The sequence below is a fragment of the Epinephelus moara genome, chromosome 17, assembly GCF_006386435.1.
Source record: "Epinephelus moara isolate mb chromosome 17, YSFRI_EMoa_1.0, whole genome shotgun sequence".
NCBI classification, from domain to species: Eukaryota; Metazoa; Chordata; class Actinopteri; order Perciformes; family Serranidae; genus Epinephelus; species Epinephelus moara.
The window spans coordinates 11,073,715-11,084,231 of NC_065522.1; the positions used below are offsets into that span (position 1 = coordinate 11,073,715).

Consider the following 10,517-nt stretch of genomic DNA (forward strand, 5'->3'; position numbering starts at 1 on the left):
ATGTTTAGATAACAATAGTGTAGTACTTTATAAAAAAAAAGTCAAAGTATATATGTAGAAAAAAACGTCATAACATAGTATGTCATAAAAATGTTGTGAAAAGTCATAGCCTAGTTAAACCGCAATTCCAACAGTTGCGTTACATTGTAGAACTTAATTAAAAACAGGATGCAATGATTTGCAAACCCTTTCCAACCTTTATTCAACTGAATACAGTGTAAAGACACGATATGTTCAAACTGATCAACTTTATTGTTTTTGTTTGTTTGTTTTGTAAATATACAGTCACTCTGAATTTGATGCTTGCAACACATTCCAACACGTTAGCACTGGGGCGTGTTTACCTTTGTGTTACATCACCCCTTCTTTTAACATCAGTCAGACAGTGTTATAGTTTTGAAAGTGAAATTCTTTCCCATTGTTGCTTGATATTCAACTTCAGTTGCTCAACAGTCCGGGGTGTCCGTTGTTGTATTTTGTGCTTCATAATTGGCATAAGGTGCTTCAGATGCTGCACATTTTCAAAGGGAGGAAGGTCTGGACTGCAGGTAGGCCAGTCTAGTACCCATACTCTTTTACTATAAAGGCATGCACTGCAGAATCTGGCCTGGCGTTGTCATCTGGACGGCAGCATACCTTGCTCAAATACAGGTATGTACCTTTCAGCATTCATGGTGCTGTCACAGATGTGAAATACCCTGACATCTGAAACATGTAGACTGCTTTTTTTTTAAAAGGGTAACAGGGCAACAAGGTTGAGAAAGACTTATTTAATTTATAACAATTAAATGTATTTTATAAGCTTGATATATGTTTTTTGTGTAGTAAAATCTACTGAAAGTTAACTAGTAACTTTGGCTGTCAGATAAAAAAGTAGTAGTGGAGTTAAAGTACAACATTTCTCTCTGAAATCAAGTAAAGTAGAGGTATCTCACAATTGTACTTAAATACACGGCTTGAATATATGCTCTTATTTACTTTCCACCACTGAAAGAAAACATTAAGCAAATTTTGCTAAATATAATAACATGCAAAATTAGCCCTGCTCTACTATTCTAATACATTTTTCACACTTCATTCACTTCATCATGGGACAAACTGAACTTTCCTTGCTGTGGGACAGTCTTTGTTACTGCTGAATTCTCTGAGGTAACAGGGAGTGGCTGCAGATCAGAGGAAGTGTGATTAAATCAACTCCTGTACACTGGAGGGCAGGCTGCAGCAGAACACAGGAGTGCCGCATGTGCCTAGACCAAGTGCGCCCCCTGCAGGGAGGTCAGAGAAGTGTATCTGACCGAGGAGGAGGAGGAGGCGTGGGATGCTGCTCTTCTCTTCAGCTCTCTGGAGATCTGGAGCCAAGATAGCGGATAGCAGCAGCATCCATACAGGCAGTCGCTCCACACACTCCCCTGTAAGACACACGGAGAGAGAGGCCTGAACACAGGTGGGAGGCTCGAACAAAAGGTGAACATTTGCATTTAGGTGCAAAAAAGGCAGTTTTCCTGATATACCATGCAGCAGATCTGAGTTTCATTTCCCTGTTGTATTCTGGTATGAGCTTATACTCACATCCTTTGTTATTAACAGTATTATTTGAAGTTAGTTAGATTACAATCCACAACAAAGACAAACACTTGTTATAAAAAAAAATAGGTAAATACCAGTCAGTGAGCAAAACAGTACAGTATTATACAGTTGGTTGAAGTTAATAGTGTATTTGTCAGTGTAACAGTAACAATTATGCTCCTCTGTTTCAGTAAGTATCCTCCCTCCGAGGACAGTGAGTTTCTGCCAGCCAAGTCTTTGCACTTAGCAACAGGAGCCAGGATAAAGAGCTTGTCAGTAATGTCAAGATGGAAATGTTGGTGGGTGAGATTTGATAAATCAATAAAGTCTGAGAAACACAGGCAGCTCCTATTGTTCCATGTGCAGCCTGAGCATGTGAGTTCACCTTCATGATACTGAGTCAGCGCTGGAGCCCAGTGACCAGTTTCTGACACTTTTGATGACTTACTGCGAGGGTCATAAGGACAGAGGGATGTCGTATGCTGTAAAGCCCTGTGAGGCAAATTGTGATTTGTGATATTGGGCTTTATAAATAAAATTGATTGATTGATTGATTGATTGATTACTATTACTTCTAGACTCGTCCCCTGCAAGTCCATACATTCTCTTATAATATCAAATTATCAAAATAAAATCATCCTTAATTGCAGCTTGTTTCATTTATGAAGCACAACAGATGCAACTGGTAACATCAACTGTTGCATTACCATCTGTGAATTTAATGTTGGAGGTGACATAACCAGCAAAACCATCTCTCCACCCACAAGCATCTTTACAGGTCTGAGGATGTGAATGCAACTTTTGATTCTGATACAACTGTGTTATAAGCGCTGGTACACAGCCACATAAGAGCAAAAACAATAAACATCTCAAGATGTACACGCTCGTCTTTCTTGAGCAACAGACCTGCAATGTGCTCAGTAGCACATGTTCTCTCTGCTGCGCTGCCTCCCTTGGGAATTCAATGTGGGAGGGTGACATTAACGACTAAAATTATCACAACGCCTCCAAACATCATTACAGGTCCGAATGCAACATGTTTGGGGATTTAAAGTTTGCATGCAGATACATTCATACCACAGTAAACATAAACAGAAAACTGTATGGTCTCAACTTAAAGTTTGAGTTGACATGTTGGAATGACTTGGCAGGTTTATTCTAAGATACACTGATAAATGCAGGTTGCATGATTAAATAAAGTAGGGCCTACTCGGATAAACTGTACAAAATAAAATAGCCTATGTAAAGAACAAGAGCTATCGAAGAATTACAAAGTACAACAAAGACAAAATAAATTCACAAGGGGCAAAGTTATGAAGTAGGCTAACTAAGTTGTGAAGTACGACCAAACAAGACTAAAGCCATGTTAGCTGCTCTGTGAGGCCGTACTACTACTGGCATTAGTTTACAGGTATTTGGTCATTAGCCCAAGTATTGGACAAATTAAAATTTTGACCCGTTAAAGGTGTTAGATTAACAATTAAGTGATGTACCAAAATTCACAGAAATCCATCCGATATTTAAGACATTTCATTCAAATCTACAAGTGTCAACCTTATAGTGATGCTTGAGGAGAAGTCAGGGGATCAGTCAAGACTTATCCTCCTAGGACCATAAATGTCTGTAGAGTACTTCATGGTAATCTAATAGTTGTTGAGGTATTTAAGTCTGGACCAAAGTGGTAGACTGAACAACCAACACTGCCATCTCAAGAGCTATGCAAGTAGCATGGCTTGAAATACATAAAGCAGGGGTAAGCAGGTTGGCGTCATTGGGTAAAAATCCCATAATAACCTTTGACCATATTGTAATTCAAGTAGACTGAGAGAAAACTAGACTTCGCCTTCTCTTGGCTCTGCTTTCAGGCTTTAGAAAATCTTGCTGGAGACTTGAGCCAATTACAAGTCATTTCAGAGAGGGCGTTCCTATTGGCTGTTCTACAAATGCAGATTCACGTGTGCATCCAAGATGGCGAAAGCCTGATTCAATGGCAGAAAATCCTGCAGATAAAGTCACTCTTCCAGTATTGGCAACAACTGCCTACAATGGAAAGCAACCCTCCCCAAAAAAGAGAGGACAGATGTATGAAAAATAGAGTCTGAAATAGGGTCGTAAAACAAAAGAAAACGTGTGTCAGTATCAGCCAAGTGTTTCAGAGATGAAAAGAAAATGTTGCTAATAGTTTAGCCTTTTGCTCATGGATGGATTACCAAATGTGCCTACAGGCCCAGAGGCCCAAAGTGTCAGAGCCCCCACTGGCCTTCATCTGCAGAATGTCACTTAAATTACTGTAACATAGACCAGGAAGAAACAAAACCACAAATAGATGCAAAGGAACAGTTAAGAGACACAAAATGACCTCACAAAACCACTAAAAGATGCATAATAACAATGTACAGAGGCAAAACCACAAACCCTGTCTTGCTATTACGTAGGGGGAGGTGTAGGGGCCTTTTGCGCATCTGTGCCCAGGGGCCTATTGTCTCATTATCTGCTCATGCTTCTACTAACCAAGGTCAAAGGTTCACAACTGTTTCTAATTCAAGTTCATGTTTATGTAGCTAGCTGGAGCCTCAAATCACAATAGGCCTATGTCATCTCAAAGGACTATACAGGCATGGACCTTCAGTCTGTAGCTACAACTCAGATTTAGCCAGCGCAAACACTAGCGCCAAAGATCAGATCCCAGATCTTCCCAACTCCCCACCAGAGCAGCAAACTTTCTGTTGCTGCCTGTATGCAGGTTTGACCTGCTGTGACCTACAGTGCCAGGGTTTGAGCTGGCTGAATTCCAGTTGCTGACCATCTCCAGAGCTGCTGCTTGCTCTCCTTCTGGTAAGGTAGTCTATAGTGGCAGGGCTTGAGGTGAAGGGGTCATGAGGTAGCTAACTAGTTAATTCCTGTCTCAATTGTGGTCTGAGAGAGAGACAATGTGGCTAAGTGAATGCATTGCTCTTGGATTAAATCAATGTATGGAAAACCCTTGGTTACTGTATGAAGCACGTGCATATGCCCATGGTCATGTGGTGGGAGGGGCTTAGGACAGAGAGGGAAGAGCTGCAGGAGAAAAGTGTATTTTTAAAATTCCTATGATTTTTATATTTATTTATTTGCCTTTTCCACAAAAGTGCCTACCCCAGCTTTAAGTCACTAACAGAACTTTTAACGTATATCCAAATGTCTGAAGTAATCTGTTTGAAACCACAGTCTAATTCTCATGATACAAACCATTACAGAATTGTCTCCTTCCACCCATGAGAGAATTGTTGCCTTGCTTTACAAACAACCTACATGCTGGGACTTGCTTTCATAAGAACTTCTGGCACCTTCCTAGCTCATGCTCGGCAGTATTGACAGCGATCCACGGCCCACTCCACCTCCAGAGGAGCAAATATTACCAACCACCTCCTTCTCTCGATGGCAGCGCTCCAGCTTCTGCCTGCCTGGCCTCCAACCACTCCCACCTCCTGCCTTATCTCTCCTTCTCTTCATTGTCCCAGAAACGACCAGCTCCACTTATCCAACATCAAACTCACAACTTGGCCCCTGCATGTGTTGTTTTTGTGGCGAACATCTGTTTTGTATTGGTTATGTGCACTGATCAGTGACCTGATGTCTGTTGAGATCTGTGGTCATGCATGCAGGTGTGTGAGTGTTTAGTGTGGATAAACAGCACCGTAGCAAGGCAGTGGGTGGGCAGCCTGAGCAGCTTGCTACATCTTAAAGGCACTAACAGTTTGTTGCTTATTCATTAAGTTATTTATGGCTCTAGTGCAGATTTATTAATTTAATAAATGCGTCCTGAATTCACTGCATCCTCAGCATATAAGCTTTATCTGGTGTCACTACACAGACTCAAGACATCGTTTGCATTGCTAAAGTAATAACCAGTGTCATTAGGCACACCTACGTGATGTTGCATCTATTTCCCCTGTGCGCTGTTATTGTTTCATCACTGAAACGTCTCCATCTTCTCCGCAGCAATCATAATTTTTGAAAGCTCCAGCAGCTCTGTGTAATTGAGCTGGGGACACAGTGTGGTGGTACACAATCATCTGCATTGTTCAAGACAGTGTTTATCACAACATCACAACTACAGGGGCCACTCCACTTGACTGAAAGAATTTAATCACAGATTTTATTCTCATGTTTCCAGTTTCGGCTTGGAAAACTTGTCCGGGAGACACTATTTTCCCAGTCCCTCCTTCTTCTGTCACAGTACTGGAAAAGAATGATAAAGCTACATGAAGCTGTCATGTTAGTTAGCTGTCAAAGCTGTGAAACTAATTACTCTAACTGCAATGTTGAAATGGTATCAGACTGCAGTGACAATCTTAGTGTGATCACCTCTCATATTTCCCAAATGGAATTAATGTAATTGAAAGGCAGTGGTGCACCCAAGAGGGGGCCGGGGCCACCCTGATACAATTGCTGCCACCCCCCCACTGGCAAAAATTATTGGAGGCCAACATAATTGTCTCTAAGAGGCTGTGGCACCCTCATTTTTTTTTTAAAGTAACACAAAGGTAGAAGTATCTTCTGAAACTAGTCAACCTTAAGCATCCATTGGTCCCAACCATGTTGCATGTAGGCAAGGGAAGGCTTGCTTAAAAGAGGGTCATTGTGAAACCTAAAATGTTAACTGCACCAGTATTAATCTATACAGATTAGAGAATTATAAATGTTAACTGGAAAGAAAGAAAATAAAGTATATCAGTATGCAATTCTACTCTCCATTTTGACATAGTTTTTAACTTGCATATACTTTGGCAGAATAATCGAATTCTTGAAATTCATTTATGGCTTTTGGTTTTGGTGTGCAACACCAAGATATTCAGTGCACCCATCGGGTCACCCCTATGAAAAATTTCTGGGGGCGCCACATGTTAAAGCACATGGACAGGGTTAGCAGTTAGAATAGCAGGACTATACTTCTGTGTCGAATCCAGAAATGTAACTACACGTCACGGTAACGCAGACCTCCTGGCTATTTTTGTAAGATAAAAACCATCTCCCTCAGTGGAAACAAAGCTTTTATTTGCTTATATTGCACAGATAAGAAACAATAAATTGCAAAGACAATAAAGCCTCCAGAAAAATAGCATTTTAAGTCCTGTGTGTGATTTATCCATTATATGGATAGAGAAAGTCTCTGCTAGTCACTAGGCTACTTTATACAATGTAAAATGCCATAGGCTTGTGCTAATAATGTTAGCATGTTGTATTTGTTTGGACAACGAATTTTGTAACATTACTTTTGTTAAATTTGCTGTTGTTCCTGGCCTCATATGAGTAGACGAAATGTACGCTAGCTGCTAAGCTAATTTATACAATGTAAAATGCCAAAGGCTCGTGCTAATAGCATTAGCATGTTGAATGTGGGGCAAATGTGTCCAGCAAAAGACAAGTGCTTTGTCTGCGAATTCAGTGAGTTATAACAACGCTGATTTGTGTACTTGTGTTACGTTATGTGTGTTTTGAATCAACTGATCTTTACAGCACTTCACAGAAACCCCACCACCATCTAGTGGTTTGCAGGTGTAATTGCACAGTCACACAGACACACCATCACACAAGTATAAACGCTCACAACTGCGTAGGCTACAGCATAGGCTCTGTATAGAGCTGACGCACAAGTATAAATCTGTCTTTATATCTGCCAGGTGGTGGTCTTGGTCTTTGAGAGTTAAAGATAATGTAAAAAAAAAATGGAAGTCAATGAAAGACAATGTAAATGTTCCAAAGATGTCCATGACACTTTGTAAAGACATACTTTCCCCTCAACTTAGGCAACATGCTGTGACCCACTTTGCTGTTTATTTTTTTATATATTAAACGGTCTGTTACCTAAATTACAAAGAAACATACAAACAGGTGACAAATTAAGGAAAAACTTGAATAAATCAATGGAGAAATCAAACCAGATGCTTTCATATGGTGCACCAGGGCTCGGTGTATGGTGAGTATAAAATGCTGCTGTGGCCTTCATATTCACCAGATCTCAACCCAACTGAGCACCAGTGGGAGTTTTTGGACCGACATGTTGAGTTGGGTGGACATTGTATGATGTGATTAATCTTTTATTTTGGGATAGCTCATCCTCTCTATGTGGTCAGAATGTGCAACTTCTATTTTCTCAGCACAGGACTGATCATGGGTGCTCACACTGTACGTAAATGCAGAACCCCTTGTCAGTTTTGCACATAGACAGTTCCAATCAAGTTTTATTCAGACAAGATGGTTCAACCTCAAGATGTCTACAAAAAAAGACAAAGGCAGCATAACTTTGGGGATTCCAAAAAAAAAAAAAAAAAGGAAGCAAGCAACCTAGTTGGTACACGACCGACCCTCAGTGTTGAAATGAGGGTGAAAGTATGTGAACATTTAATTCTGATGGTCAACAAAATTCTCATAAAATATTAAAATTTCAGAAAGACCTGTTTCAACATTGAAACAGTTTTGAAACAATGTGTAAAGCTTATGAAACAACATTAAAACAACATTGCGAAATCAACGTTTTTACAACCTTTTAAAAATCAAAATATAATTCAACAGTGATCCAACAAAGCTCTGTTTATCTACACAACAGCATAGTCTTTATCGTAACTACATTTTCTCACAACATGTAAAATATGATGTAGTTTTTGATTTTTTTTTTTTTTTCTTGAAAAAGTGAATTCTGTGATGTACTACCTGTATGCCATATCGTTCCCTGACAGATGCTCTCATGGCGAGAGAGGCCGGTGGTACGCAGCCGATACAGTCCAGCAGAGGCAGGCAGGGACAGGCACCCACTGCATTGGTCACCTTACAGGTAAACACTGGGAGGCAGCACAGGGCAAAACAACCTGCCACACACACAGAGTACTGTAGGTCAACTCAAAGTCCACATTTCAGGAAATGCAGATGGTCACATACACTGTAAATTTCATCATATTGCGTATCATACTGTATACTTTATCATGTTTAGACACTTACAGTCTCCCACGTCTTTATAGCACTCACACAGGCCAGTGCTCCACTGTCCTGGCCCCTGAACCCTGCTCTCCGGCTGGACCTGGACCACCTGTCGAGACATAAGTGAACTGGCCGTCCACAACCATGAAGGAGAGATGGGACACAATTAAAATATCACCATGTGATAAATAGACTGTCATACTGAGAAGATAGGGACACCCTTACATTTATTATTATTTACTGTAAAACTTTAAATAACAGCAATTTGATTGTATTTCCCGATCTTTGCTGAGCAACAGTTTTGTGTGAAAGGAATTAAAGGCCTGTCCGTAGACGCCTGTCCCAAGTATAGCCCTGTTGATTTCAATGATTTAAGCAAATAATAGCCCGGGCTATTGATTGAAGTTTTACGGTATATATTTTATGGATATTTTCAGACAACTCAAAGTGTTTGCATAAGGTTGGGGAAGATTGTCCAGTGATGGAGGACATATTCAGATCCTTAACTTGGGTGTAATGCAACACATTCACACTCCGACCTCATCATATATTGATGTTTGGTCATGGACTTTGCATTTTAATTTGGCATCAGATCAAGGCAATGCTACTTTTTACTATTTCATATCCAGTTGGGTAGTTTGATTTAAAACAATGTATCATCTACAAGCTTCTTATGTAGTATATATAAACGTTTGAAATGGATAAAATCAATAAACTTAAGTACAGTAGACATATATGTCACAATTTTAGTTAAGTACAGTTCATGAGTAAATGTAGTCATTATCATGTATAGTGTTTGATGTGATTGGGTTATTTTTTTCAACACCTCATATTTCCAGGAATCGAGGAAGCACTTATATTTCCTCCAAAACATATCCGACAAAACAAATAGTTGTAAATATTAGTAATATGAGTCTGGGTTGCTATCTGATTTTGCATCTAAAGTTTTGCTGATGTGCTGATTGCTGCCCCCTGCAATCCATCAGCTCTACACATTAACACCACTTTAAAGAAGAGGATACGGAGAAGCAAACTTTGTATCTATGACCTATAATTCTGACCGCAGCCAGAATCCACAGGAAACCATTATCTCTCAGTCAAAAGATAAGCTCAACAAACCAGTGAGGTGCTCGCTCGGTGCAAACGTCCACGCCCCTCACTCACTGAGGATTAAACACTGCTGTCTCCTGACCTGAGTTATTCTTTAGCTCTGCTCCTCAGCTACATGCCAAACTCAGATGACACAAAAATTCCACCAGTACTTTTTCCACCTCTGCTATATGTGGCTCAGAGCCAGCTAGCTGTATTCTGAAGAATGATTTACATCAGTTGTGTTTATCTGAAAATGTGTAACCAGGTTTGTTCTGATAAAGACTAGATGGCTTACCTGTCCAAGGCTTTAGTTATGGAAATCCAGGAAAATCAAGGACTGGAAACAGTTTTGCTATCTGTGGAGCTTTTCTGTCCTCTCACTTTGACTTTCACATGTGTGTGTGCTCTTGGTGCGACTGCAGTGTTTTGGTATAAACATGAAACTGCCAGATAAGGTTGATAAACAAGGCAGTGTGCTCCCATGACAGTTCATTCTGCCGACCTGCAGTATTTTAAGACCTCGGAGACACACCATGAATCTTAGTCCACTACTCAGTGCTATTATATTTGTTAGGTCAGTTTTACTTTATCAGTTTTTTGGGGAAGAGGTGTTTTAGTTTGAGAGTTACACCACTGGACACTCCTGATTTGAAACGGTTGAGCAAGAGGCACGAGAAATCACAAGATGTCATCACAGAGCACTTTTATGAAAGAGTTTACCATATCAAGCAGAGGTGGGACCAAGTCATTGTTTTGCAAGTCACAAGTAAGTCTCAAGTCTTTACACTTGAGTCCCAAGTCAAGACTGACATGTCTCGTGTCAAATCCCAAGTCAAGTCTGACATGTCTCAAGTTAAGTCCCGAGTCCTAAACTTTGAGTTTCGAGTCCTCAAAAAGTTTTA

At 40.2% G+C, this 10,517-nt stretch overlaps 1 protein-coding gene across 1 annotated transcript; it reads right to left on the reverse strand.

Annotated features, from left to right (window-relative positions):
* Positions 1–823: 823 nt before the first annotated feature.
* LOC126404175 (placenta-specific gene 8 protein-like) lies at positions 824–10,018 on the reverse strand. The gene is made up of 4 exons (XM_050067212.1): positions 9,911–10,018; positions 8,545–8,651; positions 8,260–8,414; positions 824–1,409 (listed from the first exon to the last, which is right to left on the reverse strand). Exons 2-4 carry the CDS (start codon positions 8,642–8,644, stop codon positions 1,248–1,250), a joined length of 417 nt encoding a protein of 138 aa, XP_049923169.1. The 5' UTR covers positions 8,645–8,651; positions 9,911–10,018; the 3' UTR covers positions 824–1,247.
* Between the last annotated feature and the right edge of the window lie 499 nt (positions 10,019–10,517).

Excerpts from the sequence above, each read along its gene's own strand:
- LOC126404175 (XM_050067212.1), bottom strand. The coding sequence starts at position 8,644 with ATGTCTCGACAGGTGGTCCAGGTCCAGCCGGAGAGCAGGGTTCAGGGG. Across the intron at positions 8,415-8,544 it reads CTATAAAGACGTGGGAGACT|GTTGTTTTGCCCTGTGCTGC; the intron begins GTAAGTGTCTAA and ends TGTGTGTGGCAG. Across the intron at positions 1,410-8,259 it reads GGGAACGATATGGCATACAG|GGGAGTGTGTGGAGCGACTG; the intron begins GTAGTACATCAC and ends TGTGTCTTACAG.